At 31.1% G+C, this 20,902-nt stretch overlaps 1 protein-coding gene across 1 annotated transcript; it reads left to right on the top strand.

Annotated features, from left to right (window-relative positions):
* The first annotated feature begins 989 nt into the window (after positions 1-989).
* On the top strand, positions 990-20,562 carry LOC144845300 (rap1 GTPase-GDP dissociation stimulator 1-like). Its single transcript, XM_078702517.1, has 16 exons — positions 990-1,107; positions 3,299-3,347; positions 7,461-7,556; positions 9,094-9,222; positions 9,710-9,835; positions 10,371-10,523; positions 11,028-11,156; positions 11,520-11,645; positions 12,944-13,105; positions 13,606-13,740; positions 14,140-14,277; positions 14,841-14,966; positions 15,390-15,492; positions 15,831-15,994; positions 16,256-16,384; positions 17,170-20,562. Exons 2-16 carry the CDS (start codon positions 3,344-3,346, stop codon positions 17,286-17,288), a joined length of 1,839 nt encoding a protein of 612 aa, XP_078558643.1. The 5' UTR covers positions 990-1,107; positions 3,299-3,343; the 3' UTR covers positions 17,289-20,562.
* The last annotated feature ends 340 nt before the right edge of the window (positions 20,563-20,902 follow it).

The raw sequence follows: 20,902 nt of genomic DNA, 5'->3' as shown, positions 1-20,902 counted from the left end.
ACCGGAAAAGTTGGCCAGAAACCCAGCGTACAATATTACGGTTACGATTTACGGTAACACAAAATGAAACTCTTAAAATATTAAAGAAATTATATAAACTAATTACCATTTAATTATGTACATATTTTAAATTAAATTTGTCTTAGTTTTTTGTCATGCCTAGTATCCAGAAAAGGCACCCGCTTTTTTGGTGCCATTGTTGCCTATCCGTAAAATGTAAATGGTGTATTATAAGAATTGTTAAAAAACATGCTTGTTCTGCGGATTCATCATTCTTCAATATCGCTTTCTCTTCTCCTCCTCAAACAAAAATCAAAGTCTAAAAAAAGGATATTTTGTAGTTTTAAGAGAACACATATTGAACATAAATAATGAGTTCATAGAAACAACAAAAAAAATCCCCAAAACCGGTTAATTTAACAAATTGCTTTGTTGGTTGGCTCATTTTTTATTTTAAATTGCTGGGGTTTTTAATCATCATCATCATCATCATATATTTTTTTCGATCCATTTTTTTTTCAAAATGAATATTATGTGACTTTAAATAAGTTTTATTTATGAGTATTACATAATATATTAAATCAGTTGTTAATTAAATTGATGGTATTCTTTATTTATTTTACTTCTTTTGAATAGCCCCATTGGGCCCACTGTCTGCTTTGACTGATTTTGTGGATTTCCTCCAAGCTGCTCGGATTAAATGTATGCATTAATTGCAGATAGCCTGAGACTGTTGCTTCTGGTAATGCATTTTAATTGTCTTAGTCTTAAGTCTAATAGGATATTGCTTTATATAAATCAATAAATTATTATTATATTACCGTATAATAATGAAGACGAATAAAGTTTCGTGCATGCTGCGAAAAACGAACGAATTGTGACGCGTCATAATATAACGCGTTGAAATAGTTGTTGACTCGTTTCCAGTTTTGCTGACAGGCTAGAAACAATGGAGAAGGGCGTTAAAACCATTTTTGCAGGGAGGAGGACCTCTGGCAGGTGCGCACACTGACGCTGGTGGTGCGAAGATCAAAACAACACAGCAAACCGGCTCTTTTTAAGCCTACTCTACAGCTCATGTTTTTGGAGTTGACATTACGATTGGTGGTAATTAATATAAGTTTAAATTAACTATTTGTTTCTTATTTTGCTTAATAATATACGGAAAAATCTCTAGCAAAAGCAAGGAAGGTAGGCTAGGCGGTAGGCCTAGAAGCCTACTAGGCCTAGAGAGAGGATAGGCCATACCTAGGCCTACGTCTAGACTACTTTAGTTAGTAGAAGGGTTGACAGCAACGATCAAGACCACGGACAATCAGGCCCAGAAAATGCCCGATCTTCTCATGTGTTGGCCCGGTCGTCTCATGTATGTGTTGGCCCGATCATCTCATGTGTCACATGTGTTGGCCTGATCATCTCATGTGTTGGCCCGATCGTCTCGTGTTCGGAATCATATTGGTCGTTATCGTCCTATTCGTTGGGCTCAATCACCTTAGCGTAGGACTTGATCGTCTCGATATGACGAGGGACATAAAATTGATCGCGATTTTTATTTTGGTCATCTCAATAAAATCAACATCCAGTATTTTCTGTATAGAGCGCCATTACTACAGTACCTGTAGACGGAGGTACGCGTTTTATTTCTATCAGGCTATTTTGAATGCTGTTTTATTACCCTCTTTTAGTAAATTAAAAGACGTCAACATTGATACATATGATGTACGTCATGAATCTTTGGGATCGGATCACCAAAACCATGTGCTGAGGAAACTAACTGGTACGCGCTCAGGAAGCTTTGTTCACCTCATTTCCTACTATAATGAATTTATCTGTACTGCTGCCCATCACATAAAACTTATAAAAAACAAACATTATAGAAACTACAATTAAGTTAAAGTATTAGCTATTAAGTACATTTAATATTTAACAAATTAATTGTTCTGTATGTCATTTGTTGCAAATAAATGTAACACCACACCGTTGACGTACAGGTACGTACAAATAATTATACAAAGTGGTTAAATTTCAACAATCTTAACATTTATTTAATTTCATAACACAATATTTTTACAATTAACAGTAATTTTGCCAATGAAAGCACACTATCCTCTATACTGCCGGAACATGTAAGACTGAAGAATGAAAAAATGTATACAGTATAGCATAATAAATACTCCTAATAAATTATTAAACTCAATAAATAAATAATCTAAACGACAAAAATGTATTAGTGTGCCAAGAATAGCGAGACGCCAAAACCCACTCAATTTAAAATGCGACCAATATGATAAAGCATAGTTAGTGGCGTGCCATACAAAATTACGAAGGTTAGTTTTATTGCGACCAAAATAAAACATGATCATCTTATTTGTTAGGCCCAATCGTCTGGGCCCGATCGTTTGCTCAAACACAATGCGTCACCATTTGTTCACAATTTGAGTGCGCCATTGTCATATCTCTACATTTCCTTAAATAGACAAAATAAACATTAAAATTTAATCACAACCTTATTAAATTACAATTTTATCAGGCAAATAATTTTTATTTTTCAATCCATAAAATGGCCAAATTCAAAGAAAAATTAAAATTCACAAGTTTTCAGACATTAAAGATGTATTGTCCCCAAAAAATTTAAAAATTTATAAATCAGACTTTGATTAGGCCAATTTGTAGTTTTAATAAAGTTAATCACTACCGTAAAAAAAAATACAATTATATAAATCGTTAAATTCAACCAAGAACATTAAATTACAGTTTCTCAGGTAAATATTTTTTCGACCTAATTTTTTGTCAAAGTGAATAACTATTATGTGACATTAAAATGACATATTCAACAAAAAAAGTTTTTTAAAAAATTGTTCAGGGGGACAATATATCTTTAAAATGTAGAATTATTCAGTTCAAACTTTATCTCATACCATATTTTGTTACATGGATAGATGAATATTGTATTGATTGTACATTTTATGCTATTTATTGGAGAAAAAAAATGGTTTAATATTAGAAACAAACATGTTCCATCATGAAATAAAAGTCGCTACTAGCAAAATATCAAGCAATACATTAATAAAACAACATTGACAATATTTAATAAACATTACAGTTGACATTTTGACTAAATGTACTATAATGAAATTTTAATGAACCCACAAACCTCTTATATAATGTAATTTACGATGTAGTTATTGATTAGATATGTTCTTAGATGTTTGTTGCTCAAGTCAGATAGACTCAAAATATACAGAAGGTAGTAATTAATTGAAAATTGAACAAAACAAAATTTACTTCGTATTTTTAGAGGGCATCAAACCTGAATAGAAGTCTGTTGACTGACTAGTGCATTATGGGTAAGTAATACCTTTCTAAATTTGATAGAAATTTTGATTCAAAGATAACTATTTATTTGCAGCTGTTGTGCTTAACTTGCGATACTGTAACCCAACACATTGCAAGACATGTATATAAAGTTGTTATAAAAACACTGTGTAGCAATGACAGACTCATTTTACTTGCACATATATCAATTAAAGCATGTGTAAAGTAGTTCGCGATGCATGGTGGGAAGGGTTTGGGAGCAACGCGTACCTACATGATTTGTTGTTTGCATGTACGCGTCGTGACATTTGAACCCAAATCCTTCCCATCATGCATTATGCAATGATGTTCCTTGCGAAATCAAGCTATTTGCGATAAACCTTATTTTATACTGAATTTCTAAACTATGTGAAAACTAAACTTTTGATATTCAAACTTTTCAAGTTTGCACGGAACATTTTCATTTAAACAATTGTTATTTTAGCAACAGCTAATCAATCTGATTTTGTAGTAGAAAGTTTTGTATTTCATTTGTTTCTATACATATAATTGATACATAGCCATAATGCTCTGTGTACACTATCATTCTTTATGTGACAAACAAGTATGATGTGCCCATTATATGGACATGATGATGTCATATCACTACCATATTTGGGCATATCACCACCATATTTGGGCACATCACACTTTTTTTTGTCAAACTAGTTTGATACTGATAGTGTAGACAGAGCTTTAGGTAGTTTTATATTGTACAGTAGCATTTTGCTATACTACAGTAAATAAAAATATACCCTGATTTCTGGAAGGGTATTAAGTATATACCGTATTATAAAGTATACCAAAATAGGCCTACCCTGTGCATTTACACATAATGGTAGGGCCTAAAATACTTAGATGACATGGAGTACTATAACAGTCCATAGGCCTACAAGTACAGTAGGCATTGTACAATAATCTAACCAAACCTGCTCACTTTCTATGTATATTTAGATGTCAGTGTTGCGTACAGTATTTATTATAAATTGTGCATATTCATGAGGTTTTATTTATAATATTAATGACATCGATTATGATATAAGTCTCATTGTTGATGCATACATACTGTGTTGGTCAAAGCAGGATGTGTCAAATTAAACAATTGAGTCTAAATTCAGTGAGAGTGTACTCTAGCTTGGTTTAACTCCAGTTTTAGCCAAGTAGCGTTTACATTAGTGTTACATTATCACATCCCAAAATGTGGGTTCTTGAACCATTTCATCTAATGTGATTTATTATCTGTAGCAATGTGAATTGGTGTTTAGTCTCGTTAGGTCTCAATCTTGGACCATTTCATCTAATGTGATTATCTGTAGCAATGTGAATCGGTGTTTAGTCTCGTTAAGTCTCAATCGTATCGATGTGCATGAAGCATACATTTACTAGTAATAATATCGCCATCATATGATAATATTGCTTGTAATTATCATATTAACTAATGGTTTTTACAGTTATATGTTAATGTTATCTTTTTATTGTATTCATATATTTTGTTGTTGCAGAGTTTTTGTTTGCCGAGAAAACAAATTTTGATTTTAGGATTTATTTATTTTTTTAAGGTTGGCGCTATTATACCCATTGTATTTTGATTATCTATATTTTTCATCATTTTATATAATGTCAAGTGTTATAAATCAAAAAGGGCAATGTATAAAGTACGGGAAAAAATGACAATTCTGTGTTATCAGTGACTAAAATTTTAAGCAAAACAATAAATTAAAACTGTACTGGCCCAAATTCAATTCTACTGACCAGTTTTAACAAAGAAATAACTTGCCAAAATTCACCTGTTACTGAGATGTTTTACATTCCCATCACAAACTCACTGGCCATTGTCCAGTGAATCTGTCTTAAATCGAACATTAAAATTAAATTTAACAAATTATATGATTGGTCAAATACCATTTCAATACCATTAATTTATACAGTTTACATACTGTACATCTTCATCAAAAATTGAGAGAATTGAAATTTTTTACTGATGATGTTTTTGTAGCCAACGACACTACATCTTCAAATTATCCTCACTTGATTGATATTTTCAAATAATTATTCAAATGTATTGATTTCAAGGTCTTACAATGTTGTTGATGGTGTGTCTGAAAGCAAGCAGATTAATTATTAGCATAGCGTGTAGAATCATATGATGCTATTGTAACTAATTATATGCTTTCCTTTGTTGTTTTCAATTATGCACGGTTATTACAGTATTTTATTTCATTTTGTGTATTATTTCACATTTGTTATGTTCATATTTCATTAATTGGCAAAATAGAATTGTTAACATTTTTCGCCATCCTCTATTTTCAAGTTGTCTTGATAATTTTACAAATAAAAAAGGAAAATATGTATTTTTTCGAAATATAATTAATCTGCCAGTATCTATATTTCGCCATGTATTTTGCTCAGTCTCTGAGCGCTTAACCTATTTCATTTATGTTTATAATTTATCTACCTCGCTATAAAGATAAATCAATTAATACTTGTCTTTACTTTGTGAGATGTTTTCCCTAATCTGATGTAATTGTATTTTATGCCAAGTACATTTATAACAAAAAAGATTAAATCTCGTATGGTACTCAAACACACAACCAGATCACAAGCCTGCTGTTCATACCTCTACAACACAGGGCTTGTGCTGGTGGCTAGGGTTAGATTCAAGCCAAAAGCAGCAGTGTGAGTACAATTACGCCAGGGTAGGGCAACATCTGAACAATTTTAATTGAAAAATGATTTTTAGTAGTTAAAACTGCTAAAAATCATTTTTCTATGATTTATTTATTGCTAATGATAATATACTTCATGTATTAATTTATAACATACTGTCTCAAAATTACTTTTAAATCACATGCTATACACATTAACATTATCCTTATTACAAGCATGTTGTCTCCAACAGTGATTGTGCTGTTTAAAGCTCTGTCTACACTGTCAAACTTTGTGTGACAAATCCATATATGGACATGGTGATGTCATATCACTACCATATTTAGGAACATCACTACCATATTTAGGCACATCACACACAAACTAGTTTGATAGTGTAGACAGAACTTGATATTAAATGCTTGGTAAACTGGTCAAAGTGGCAAACCTTTATTGGTTTGCTTAAAAGGTACATTTGTATGTTTGCACCTGTATTAAATAGAGAGCTATTCTCTTTCCGTTTGCAAATCATAAATGTAGTTTTAATGTAAGGTCCAAAGGCTAGGTTGTCATCATCAATAGTATCGTTCTATTGATGTTTCTGAGGAATCAAACTCATTAGCAAAATGACTAAAGGCAGACGTCTGAGTGTACAGCAACTTTATTTATATTAATCAGCGTTCTGAAATGAAATAACAGATTCATATTCAAATTAAAATGTAATCTCTATAATAATAAATTCATTTAATTATATGTTTGTGATTAATACGTAAATTTAATTAGGAAATTTATATTATACACAGTAGTATAGTATACTGTATGATAACACACCTAAATATATTCTTGTCATTTGACTGGACAATTGTGGGTCATGTGGCATTCAGTAGAATTTTTACTATTAAACAATCATGTGATAAATATGTGTGCAATGGACCTCCAGTTTTATGTCCTTATCCGAGAAGATTTCCACAACAAGAACTATGGTCGAGGAGAACCATAATCCTGCATGTGTTGATCATTCACCTGCCTTAACCACTAGGCCACTTAACTCGACTCCTAAATATCGTAAATTTGCTTGGCTTGTTCAACATCTTGCGTAGTCAAATGTGCTGGGAATTAAGATGAAAAATCAAAATTATGTTGCTATATTATACTGTACAACCATGGACAAATGAATGAACACAATGATATTCAACAGTCTGAGATCAAACATTGTCAACAGAGCATGGTACCACCCATAATGTTACGAAATAAACAAACGCTTCTTAGCTGCACATTTAGCATAGACCGATGCAAGTCCTTGTGTAATTTTGTCCATGGTACTACAACCAAATGAAACTGTTTGAATTCTAACTATTTGTGTGTAATTGTTCCCACCCTCTTGCATCTCTGAACACCATTGATTGTGTTTTTTCAATTTATTGTATCGTAAATGTAATCAAATTTCTTGATATCACCAGATCTTGCAGAAGCCTTAGCAAAGCTGTCAATAGGAGAATCTGAGGATAATCACTTTGATGCCATCACTGCCTTATTGAAGGTTCTAGATGAAGACAGTGAGTAGCCTATTAATATCATAACACAAACATAATAGCTAGAAAAATGTGTTTGTATATCATGCTAACTGAGAAGATTGTGGAATTCCACCATAAGTGGCAATGTAGCTTGTTGATTAACATGCTTGCTTACTATTCCTAGGGTCTAAGTTCAAATCCTTACTCTGTCATGTTCTTACTCTTGACTGTAAAAACAATAAAAATACATTATGTTTAACTTGTGTACTGGACGATTGTGGGTCACATGATTTTTAATAAACTACTCCAATGAACCTTTACGTCATCAAGAAAAAAATTTTGCTATATGAGCAACCATGCATGACACGAGGCTAGGATGTTGACTGATCTCAATGATCAGGTTCAAAATGTGGCCATCTACTTTTTCTTTACTGCCTTTTAGCATGGTTAAGACCACAGCCTAGCCACTTCTTTTAGCAGCAAATTATATGAATAAAAGTAGGTGTTACAAAACAAAACATTTTTATGTTCTAAATAATTTTATGAGGTGAAAGATAAAATATTCTATTTTCACCTTGTGAAATTATTTGTACCATTGCACTCATAAACATTAATTATTTTTATATTATTTATGATAAAGAAATAGGAATCATTTTGTTTAATACATTTTATTGTAGCCTTGTTGAATCAACTGTGTAATTTAAACCTTCTAGCAGTTTTCTAACAAAATGTATCCAACACGGTAAATTTAACATCTTGTTAGCAAGCTACTACATAATTCCGTTCATTACATTCGTTGTATGACGTAAAACTAAAGCTGATTGCCAGCAATAACACCGTAACAAATTTACCTTTACATGCATTTTGATAATGAGTTTTAGAAAAGGTGGTGATGTAATTCAAAGCGCTACAAGGTTGAGCATTAACAGGTTTTACCGCGTTAAATGTCAATTTTTTTTGGTGGTAAATGACCGACGATGTTCATGCGCAATGATAATCCTAATAGTGGTTAATATCGCCGATATATCTGATAATATTAAGCATAATTAAAATGATATACTTCTTAGTTTAATTTTGTTTTTTAATGTTGTTTTAATGAATAATTTGCAAATCAATATAGTTTCCATGTTTGTAAATTAACGCGTAGCTCATTTTATAGTATAATCGTTATACCTTAATATAATACCGTAGAATCTCTATTATACGCCTTTCGGGCCCAATACAGTATGGTACAGTAGAATCTCTATTAAGGGGACACCTTTGGGGCCTAATACAATACAGTACAATTGCTATTAATTCAATTCCCTTTTCAGGGATTTTATTCGAACATACATAATATATATAGAATCTCTATTAAGGGGACACCTTTGGGGCCCAAAAGTGTGACTCCCTAATAGGGGTTGGTGATTGTAGTGCTAAGACATATATTCGCTCCTCATTTGTGTCATAATATAATAAAGTGTCCCCTGAATCGGGGTGTGTGAAAGGTTCCGGTATTAATAAATATTATACATTATAATATATAATACAATGTATAATGCAATATTTTCATCCACTATATTTGATATTTCTGTTTCAGCTGAAGTCTACAGTAGCAAGCTTGATGAGCTAGGTATTTTAGACAAAGTTCACGACCTTTTAGAGAAACAACAAGAGAGAAGGTTACAGGTCAAGCTGGCTAATTTAGTAGCTGAGCTTGCAAAAAATGGTCAGTATATCAGATTTTTATCCCACTGACCATTATGACACCACTGACCATTATGACACCACTGACCATTATGACCCCACAGTCACTGACCATTAAGTTTTACTTATTTATTCACGATTTTGTTTTCAAGATATTTGTACAATTCAATGGTATTTAATATGTCTTTTGTTTTATAATATTATGTTTATACAGCCATGGTCTAAGCTAAGTTAAATTCAATTTAATCTCATATTTATTTAATTTAAATTCCCTATTTAAACTTAGATATATTATTAGACTCGACCTCCTTTTCACTCACATTTGCTGTATGTTGTCTTGTCAATTATGTATCTTTTTATGTATCAAATGATAAAATTATAATAAACAATATCATACAGTAAATAATTCTCACTAAAATGAATGGTTTTATAAAATGAAAATGTTTAATGTCAAAAATACCTTTCATTTATTTTGTATTAACTGTATTGTAACATTTTTGTTGTTATAGAGAATCTTCGAGGACCATGCGTAAAGCAAGGTTTTGTGCCTCCTCTTAATAACTACCTCAAAGAAAATGACGTAGATGTGCTCCACCAAACATGCAGAGCTCTCGGCAACCTGTGTTGTGATTATGGTAAGGGCTATATCTTGTCTGTTGCCAGTGTACCTTGTTGTAGCTTCTCTACACCTGAAGCTACTATTATTGCAGTAGCTCATGTGGATATATGTATTGTTGCTTCTGTCAATGTGCTGTTTGAAGTTATTGCTATTGTTGCTAATCTGCTCTGCTGTAGTTTCTGCAACTACTGAAGCTGCGTTCTGCCGCTGCTGCCAATTTACAGTTTGTTAATGTTATTGGTTGTTGCTTTCTGCCAATCTTTCTGTTGTTATGGTCACCACGTCTGCTTCCCAATGCAATGGCTGCTACTGTTACTATCATCTGTATACAATTCCTTACGTGAAACCTGTATAGATACGCATGTGTGTGACGTTTTGATTTGTCAACAAATCTTCATCTGGCAATGACTAGATGTTAGTGGTTGCTAGGAGTAGCTAACTAGCTGTACAGCAACGCCCCTATTAGTAAACTTAGTCTGCAATTTGCCGAAGTTCTTCGGCTTTTCAGATATAAATAAATGATACATTTTTTGTTTCTAAATGATCATCAGACCCAGCAAGAGAAGCCATCAATGAATCTGGAGGAGTCCAAAGTCTGGTCAACATCCTCAAAACTAGATGTTTATCAGGTGATAATGATCCAGCTAATGAGAGATTCCGAGCCGTTGCATGTGCTTATCTTACAAATCTTACATTTGGCAATGGTAAGAATTATGCAATTACACTACATTTTTCAATAGAATGTCATGGAATACTGTAGTACTAAAGCTCTGTTTACACTATCAAACTAGTTTGACAAAAAAAGTGCGATGTGCCCAAATATGTTAGTGATATGCCTAAATATGGCAGTGATATGACATCATCATGTCCACATGGACACAACATTTTTTTGTCACATAAAGTTTGATAGTGTAGATAGAGCTTAAGGGTGTTATTATTGTCATTTAATTACTACATTTTTACAGTTAGAAACAATGTTAAAAGATGAAACATTATTAGAAGTCACACTTTGTCCCTTCCCCCAGTCTAACCACCAGCTAAATGTGATGTGGCTGAAAGTGAAAATAGATTTGGTATTTTGGTAATTGTCAAACCTCCTTTTTTGGTGTGGACCCCGGGATATTTCTTGAAGACACTGTGAAAATGCATGCTTGCTGTTCAAAATAATATAAGATATAATGCTTTGGTATTCATCGTTTTGTTTACAGAAGTTCTTCAGAGCAAAGCAATAAATGAAGGTTTAGTGGATACATTAGTGCAATTACTCAAGGAATATTCCATGGATATTGTCCTCTGTGGCAAGATTGTCATTTGTGTTGGTAATCTTGCGGATGCAGGTATGGCATTCTACTATAAATAATAATAATTATAAACATTATATTTTTATAAACTCAAGTTTATTTACTTATATTTTTAATATCTTTCGTGTGTTTGCCTGTACTCAAAAGATGTAGAATAGCCTAAATATGGTAGTGATATGACATCATGTTCATATATGGGCACATCACATTTTTTTGTCACAGAAAGTTTGATAGTGTAGACAGAGCTTTACATCCCCTAGAAAAGCTCTGGAGTTTACACGTATCAACACCTATGTTTTGTATGTGTATGACCTTTGTGGTTTTGCTATGCGATATAAAAGAAATTTTATGGGAAAATTGCTTAAATTCATTCAGTTCACCCTTTTTTTTCCCGAATAGAGGCAAATAAGGCAGCTTTCATTGGCACTGGAATGGGTGAACTATTGGTAAATGCATTGCAAATGGTAGCAGAAGAAGATGAACAAGAAGCGTTGCTTGAAGTTATAGCATCCCTTGCAGAAAATGGTATAGTCCATTTGTTATCAATCATACTTGATTATGTTTTAATTTTTATTATTGTTTTTAATTCAGTGGCGAAAAATGTGCCAGTGTGACCCTTCTAAACCTAAATGTTCTGGTACTTGTGAACTTACATGTGGTGAATGTTATACTCTGCATTATATGTTTATAATTTGTTTGGGTGTTTTTTTTGTATAAATTATATAATCTTGCATAAAATATTGAGCTTCCTCCATTTTAGCCATTTTAAAGATGCTGTATTTCATCACCAATCATTAATCAAAACTAATCAATTACTTTATACTTTAGCTTGGGCACTAATTAAAGCCTAAGCATATTGATCTTAAATGAAAATAATAGATGTACGTTATATTAATATACAGTGATATAGTAAATGAAATGGATTTATAATCTGTATAGGTGACTAAAGTCATTAACACAGCAATCAATCTGTACATTGTAAAAGATATGTGTAATCTGTCTTGCCTTTTAACGTCGATTCCAATTCAAACAACATTAGGTTAATGGTTGGCAATATCATTTTAACATTAATAACAGTATAACGATTAAAGTACAGGTATATAATTTTGCCTTTTTGATTTCTGGTGATTTCAGCACTTCTATTAAACCATAAAAATTTTGATGGGTAATTTTGCTGGCAAACATTTCTACCTCAGAATAATGTGTAATCTTCCTCATAGCTGATGCTTATTCATTTGTAATTTATATTCATGATATAATAATTCAATCCTTGATTATACTATATTAATATGATTGAATTTAAAATAATCTACTCATAATAGTTTAGAGGAAGTATATTCAACAGGGTGAAGATTTCAAAATTAAATACATAATTCATAAAATAACAACTGTGTGTATTTAACAAAATTAATTCTCACGCATAAGAGAAAAAAGAAGAGATTTGAGTAGAATTCAATTATTAGAGAATTAAGCCTATTATAACTTTTCCGTTTTCCGTCATGTGTACCATTTTTCAAGTGTGAACAAGGCTTTAAAATCAAAGCCAATGATATTGCCATTAATATACGAGTTACCTTCTGTATAGTATTTCTATTTCGTTCAAGTTTGTTTGTTGGTTTTTTTCATTTATTTTCCACACATTCAACAAAATACAACAGATATTTATACTTGTGTGAAAAGGAGATCAAAATAAGTAAGAATTACTTTAGGCATTGACCACCTGAGAAGTTGTCCACATGACAAGTAAACTAATAACTATATTAAGTCTTTAAAGTATACAGTATATTTTTGTTTTTAGTTCAGTTAACTTTTGTACTTTTTAGATGAAATGAAACAGGAATTTACTCAAGCAAATTTGGTAGCGAGTTTATTGGAGATTTTACAGGGTTATAAAGACCTACATGGGGCAAAGGCTTGTGCTACTGATGATGAGGTACAGGTGGAAAAACTAGCAACAGATATCATTGTTCTACTTGTAACCGAAGGTAAAAAGTAGCTTAATTAGGCTATATATCTTTTGTTTTATTATAACACACCTGATTGTATTCTGCAATTTGATTGGTCAATTACATATCACATGTCATTTGGAATTAGCTCTATTTAACGAAAAAGTGATATCTAATGGTGATAATTAACATGCTCTAATGCACGTTCAGCTTTCTGTAAATATTTTGAAAATGTTTGCCACATGAAATTGTTGACGGATCGCGTTCGGAAATCAACTTGTGGTGCGCAGCGTCTATAACTGTACTACTCTGCATCTAAAGTTGTAGCACTGCCTTTTTTTTCTTTCCCAGCTTACCATTCGTCAATGATTTACAATGGATAGTTTGAATAAAAGTAGTTATGTTATAAAACAAATAATGAATGTTTTGTATTCGGATGAATGGAAAGAATATTTCATTCGATAAAAAATTATCACCATCCACCTCATAAACATTCATTATTTGTATAATATTCATGTTCATGATTGTTCTTATTTCAGACGTTAGCATGACCATTTTATTTGACGATGGTAAAGGTTTATTGTATCAACATGTGATGTCGTCATGGCTACCCAGTACCATTGATGTTTATCAAATATCCGGTGCACTTGTTTTAGGCAACTTTGCCCGCAATGGTAATTTGTAATCTTTTCTTTTAATGTTTTTTTGATTATATTATATTTAAGCTCTGTCTACACACTAGCAAAAAAGTGTGATGTTCCCAAATATGGTAGTGATATGCTTAAATATGGTAGTGATATGCTTAAATATGGTAGTGATATGACATCATCATATCCATATATGAACATGTGATTTTGTCACATAATGTTTGATAGTGTAGACAGAGCTTTAGAATTCATAAATACTGTGAGTGTATTGTTTAATATTGTCTATTTCATGCTTAGCGTACCTGGATAAGCTGAAAAAAGCCTATTTTCCTCGAAGAGCGAGATATAACACACAAACTACACCCTCAGGTGGGAGCATCAAAGCTTGAATTATCATCATTGTATTGTTTTATTTGATTATTTCAGATGGTAATTGTTTGAAGCTTCTAGACTTAGGGATTCTTGATCCGTTATTTAAAATGCTTGAAAAGGTCGAAGGTCATGAAATGGATGTGCGTTTACAACACGCAGTGTTAAGTGCCCTGAGAAACTTGTCTGTTCCTAGTAAGTAAGCCTTCTAACGATATTGTAACATGATCTGAGAAGATATATTATATGATTTAATATGCAAGTATCGAAACACAACCTGGAAATCATAAATGATTGTCTATTATTAATGCATAATCATGTTTTCTATAATGAAAATTTCAGTTTTATGCATTGGGCAATTTCAACGAGTTAAGGGAAATTACCCACAAAAGCTGTTCATGAATAATTTTATTTATATCGGTCACACGATGAAATAACATAAAAAGGAATTGTATGAATACAAATTCATAGCATATACAAATGTATTGTACAATAAAAACCATCTCCATATCTATTGAGTACCAAACACATCGCATCACACCAAATTACATCCAACAGTTGCAGCATAGAGATATTATAGATATTATAATATCTCTATGGTTGCAGTTATTTGTAACATGTATAAAAATGTTGTCAATCAATTGAGAAATCCGGGCTTCCTAAATGAATATTTCTAGAAAAGAGAGCAAATGAGACCCCTAGAATCTGTCAATTATAAGTTAAATTGATAACGAAATTAATGTTTTTTTTCTTTGAAGAATTAAACAAGGGAAGAATGCTAGATGCAGGGACAATAGAAGTGATATTGCCATTGTTAGAAACAGATAGAAATCCAGTACAATTTAAACTTTTGGGAACGTCTAGACTACTTATTGACGGATCAGGTAGGTTTTTCGTAATTTTTATTGCAATTCCCTTTTTACATATTACTGAGAATAAATTTATGACATTTTTGTGTCGGATTCCCTTGCTCTGTGTCTTTGTTTCCTTGAGTGAAAGACATGGCATATCTCTCAATTTTTTTTCTTCCTGGCCAGACTGTGAATAATGTAACCATATTGTCATTCTTTTATAATTTGTCATGTTTTATAAATTGTTGTGTTGCTTAAATTGCTTGTTAATCCATTGGAAATAAGCTATTTTCAGCTTTATGGATCATCCTGAAATGTTTTTGAAATGTACCAAATATAAAAAAAAACAAAATTCAAATGATCCAGTTAATTTCTTTTTTCAAGACATTTTAGATTGAGCTTCTGTGTGACTAATGTTGATTGATTATTATGTATAAAGTATGTTAATTATTTCAGCTGCAGCAGCAATAAAGATGGGGTCAAATGCTGACCTTGTTGAAAGGGTCGCTGACCTTTGCAGCTGTGAAGTACATGCTGGGGTATCTGGAGAAGCTAACAGGTATTTATTTATAGTCTCCATTACATCATTTTAAATTGTAATTCAAAAATTAACATGATTATGTAGACTATATGTTATAAATTCTGATTTTTAAATTTTATTTTTAAAATATAAAAAAGCGAATAATAATAATATAATTCTAATATGAAAGTATAAGTGAGACACAAAACAAAATTGGCCTTATCAAATATTATAATTAGTGTGATGTACCACATTGCAGAACAGCATGAAATTGATATTGACAATTCTTTTTTTGTCAAATTAGTTTGGTAGTGTAGACAGAGCTTTACGCTATAATATAAACAACAAAATTTAAAAAATATTTGTCAATGTATTAGGTTGTTGGCAGCACTGGTTAAAAACTCTGCGTCAATGAAAGTGATGCAGACAGTGATTGACCAAGGTGGTATGATTCATCTGGTGAAGATGGCAATGTCAGAGCACACATTGATGCAGAACGAAGCACTTATTGCCCTTACGCTAATAGCTTCATCTAACCTAGGTAAGCCTACTGACCATTGCAATACTTAATTGGTCAGATGTTTGCCCTACTCTGATGTAAATTGTACTTTATAAGTACATTTGAGAAAATTGTTGACAAAACTTGTGAGTAATTCTGAGATTAGTCTTGAACCAATTAACCTCCATATCACTAACTTGGCATTCATACCTAAAGACCACAAGAGCCTGATGTAAAGCTACTTTGCAGTATTATCATATCTTATGATCTTGTGTTAGAATTTAAAAAAATGTTTTTCACTAGGTATGGCTGTTCCTGCAATTCATTCATCTGATTTGATTGGTGTTTGCAAAACTATTTTAACCAATGAGGGATCGGCAGCTGAAATTCAGTGCAACGTCTTGTCCCTCATCAGTTTTCTCACAGAGTCTGGTAAGATATTGAATTTCAGAATTAGTCACTAAAATGAGAAATACTCTTTAGAAAAACAACGTTAAAACAAAATACTAGAATAAGTGCTCCAAAGAATCCGGGTAATTAAAACTTTATTTAAACTAATTAAAATTTCAAATTCATTTTTTGTACTTGGTCATATACGCTAAATATTTCATGAAAATTAGAATATAGTTTAAATTACTGTTAAAAATATACTAATTGTATTTATAATTAATTTTAATTCTTAGAAACACAAATATTTGATTTTTGGAACATTAGCTCAAATCGTACTATAATGCTCATTTCTTATATTGTGCCCTAAAGACTTTGAAACAATATGATAGATGGGATATTATAGCACAAGAACATATAACGTTGCAATAGCAATGATATGTCTGGAAACATAATGTACAATAGATGGAAATATTATAATAGGACACATGCATTTAAAATAGCATTGATGTGTCTAGAACCAAACAGTACAATAGATGGAAAAATTAATATAGAAAACATGCATTTGCATTATCAATGATGTGTCTAGAACCATACAGTACAATAGATGGAAATATTATAATAGAAATCATGCATTTGCATTATCAATGATGTGTCTAGAACCAAACAGTACAATAGATGGAAAAATTAATATAGAAAACATGCATTTGCATTATCAATGATGTGTCTAGAACATATTAATGTAGTTGTTATCCTGCAATTTATAGGTTCAGAATGTTCTACTTGTGCCTGTGGCCTATACATAAAATTTACTTTTATCATATTTACAGACAGCTTACAGGAAGAAATAAAAGAAAAAGAGCTTGATGATGTTGTTAAAGGTCTTTGTGATAACAGCAATGAAGTAATAAAAGGAAAGGCATTGAGTGTTAGTCAGCACTTTCGTTGAACTTTGCCGCCGTCGTTAAAATGATTAATGTTTCTGCAAAACACAATCGTCACCGAATGGTTTTATTTAGTGGAAAGAGGAAAAGGCCAAGAAACAGCGAGTTTTGAAAGGAGATGTGACGTGGAACCATCGTTGATTCAACATTACCTGTCTGGATTTTTGCTCTAAATATATTTGCGTTATTACCCAAATTCTTTTAGGTGATCCGCCAGAGGGTGGTTACTTGTTTTTTATTTGTACTTGTTTTTATTTAAACTTTTATCTGTTTTCAACGTTTCAATATATTCCAAATGTGTTATTTGTGTAATTTTTTTCATATATTTTTTGTATATAAAATGATTAAAATATGTGTGTTCCATACGTAAAACTCCCTAGGCCCTATGAAGAAATATTATGACATGTGAGTGGTAGGTGTATTGCCACGTGTTGTGAGGGGTAGTTAGGTGGTGTTGTGAGGGATAGTTAGTTGGTATTTGGAAGTGTTGTGAGGAATAGTTGGATATTGGAATGTCATGAGTCATGAAAATGGCATGAATAAATAGAGATTGTGAAAAGAGAGAGTTTTTTGCCACAGTTTCTAAAATCAAAAATTCTATAAACTTAGAGCGATAAAAAAAAAATAGATTTTTAGATTCAGATAATGAAATGAACATTTAGAATAGTACAGTACCTAAAATAATGTGAAAGGCACACTTTATGAAATAATAGAAAGTTTTGGAATCATGAGTAAAATTTGTTTTTAAAAGAATAACAACTAATGAATGTTAAATTATGCATTATAGTCTAGAAACTAACGGCCAGTAGTGCTTAAAAAAGTAATATATATACAGTATAATACAATAATCATATAATACTAGCATAAATTTGATACTACTTATCTCAACCGCTTAGTGTACTTTTATTAATGTATTTGTTAGAGTCTTAGAAAGTTAAAGAAACAAAATTTGTTGTGTACTCCAATACTGGTATTTGATACATGAGTTTTACTTCTTTTTTTAATGTCTTTTTAGAAAGAGAAAGAACGTTTTTGTGTACTCCATTTCATTGATGACCAATTAATAGGTTTACAGTTACAGTTAGTTACTTACAGTAATCACATGCCAAGATTGGCAGTTGGTGGTGGATTGCTTGTAAATTGTTGTATACCTAAAAATAGTGTGTACAATATATTAGCAATAAAATCAATTAATTGTGATAGTTTAAACTATCCATGTCAAGGGTATTCAACATGCAAAATATTCCATAGACTATGGAAACAAATAGTAAGTGACGTACAAAGTTCACCAACAATTTTAATACTTTGGCTTCTCTGACAAAACAATTTACTTCATGATAATGTATAATTAAGCTCTCACTCTCAAACTAGTTTGACAAAAAAAGTATGAAGTACCCAAATATGGTAGTGATATGACATCATCATGTCCATGTATATGGGCACATCACATTTTTTTGTCACATAAAGTTTGATACTGTAGACAGAGCTTTACATTTTTGTATGATATTGGTTTATTTTGTATCTAATGTTTTATTTTACTGCGTTTACAGTAATATATGATGTGAGTGCAGAATCTCTTTGGGCTTTAGCTTATTCTCACTCCTGGATATTATTCATTGGTGACCAAATAGATATTAATAATATCTCTGCATTATGATGAACATAAAACATATTTAACTTTGGTTATAAATTTATAATTATGGTTAATTAATACAATAAGTGTGTGTACATCTTTCAATACAAGGACCAAATTTGTATTCCATTGTAAAATTTTAAGATATTGTACAAAAAAAATGGTAGATGAAATAATCTCAAATGTTGTATTAGTAAACACAATGTGCTATAAATAATGATTTGGAATTACTCAAATATAATGAAAATATAATTTAAACAAATTAATGTCACATTATATGTTATTATGTAATTATGTGTTGTCATTATTTATGATTATGAATAGAACTTTGTGTCCTTTCTTAAAATACATTTGTCACAATTATTGTCAACACCACACATTTTGTGCTTGATTCACTTTCCCTAATCAACACCACACATTTTGTGCTTAACTCACTTTTTCATTATGTTATGTATTATTAAAACCCAGCAAAATCTTGTTTTATATTGCCTGCATGTTTTATCGATTCCATGTAATCAATATCTAATTGAATACAAAATTTAAATTTGAAATGCATTATTGTGCAATAACTACTGTAAGACTTGTACAATGTTTCATATTTTGTATAGTCTAGATATTATAGACGGTGATTCAGACAAAGCATTCATAAAAAACATTCTGGCACACTTGGCGTGTCATAACTGTATTTGAGCTATAAAATAAAAGCGTCTGCTGCTGGTGCTACATATGAAAAGGAGAAATAATGTTTGTACCAGTAGTACAGTATATTGAAAATTATTGTTGGGCAATTTTAAATGTATATTTGTACTCCCACGTCTGGAGAATTAAAGTTATTTACAGTTGAATGTATAAAAATTCTCTAAATAAGGAGAAGGCAATGTGTTTAATCATGTGCTGTTATCGACTTAATAGTGGTAAAAAGATAAACATTTTGTCACACATGGCGTTTCATATGTATAATACTTGAGCTGAATCATTCTAGTTTTACAGACCAAAATCTTTCTAATATTGTATATTATTATTTTATTTAACTTTAAATTGTCAGAACGAAAGAATAAGATCCTTTAGAATGTCACATTGAGTGCTGTGCCACTGCTCAAACCAAGTCTAGTACCGATAACAAGATTTGGTCATCATTGATGATTACGTTGTGTAGTTGTTTGCAAGTAAATGATAATACGATAAAGAAAAAGACAATCCCGAATTGGAGAATAATAGTGAAATGACAATTTCAAATTTGTATTCTTGGAGTATACAGAGTTTTAGAAAAAAACTTAATTATTATTACACTCATATATGCTTCTTGATATAAGTGTAGTCTAAGACACTTTTCAGTATTTTTATGTTTTGAGTGTTTTCATTTTCAGCTTTCTGTGCAATTTTCAAGTATTGTTTTATAACATGTATGTCATACAATAAAAAAATGACAATTTATATTTTCTATTGAGTCTTTCTATCAGACATGATCACTCTTAAGCATTGTCTACACTATCAAACTAGTTTGACAAAAAAAAGTGTGATGTGCCCAAATATGGTAGTGATATGACATCATCATGTCCATATATGGGCACATCACATTTTTTGTCACAAAGTTTGATAGTGTAGACAGAGCTTTAAGCATTTTTTTCAGTGCAGTTCACATTTTACAGTGCTTTTTATCAGAAAAACAAATAATAAACGGTATAAATCTGTGTCAATTTAATAGTAGTAAAAAACCTAATATAAAATAGTTAATACTGTACATGGATTAAATGGAAATGATACATTTTGAAAAAATGTTGTTAAAATTGAAGCCACCATACAAATGTTGTAAAGGGCTTAATGAATTAATAAAACAAAATAAATATATATTATAAATAATTTATAAATAAATTTATATTGTTGGTAAAAATCAAGTTTTTAAAACACTAATGTCTAATAAACTGGTAAAGAAATTTTTCAATTTAAAATGTTGCTATAACATATATAATATATCAATAACACTTA

Source organism: Antedon bifida, chromosome 6 (assembly GCF_963402885.1).
Source record: "Antedon bifida chromosome 6, ecAntBifi1.1, whole genome shotgun sequence".
In the NCBI taxonomy this organism is placed as follows: domain Eukaryota; kingdom Metazoa; phylum Echinodermata; class Crinoidea; order Comatulida; family Antedonidae; genus Antedon; species Antedon bifida.
The sequence above is the reverse complement of the archived record's forward strand: the minus strand, read 5'-3'. Positions and strand labels throughout refer to the sequence as shown.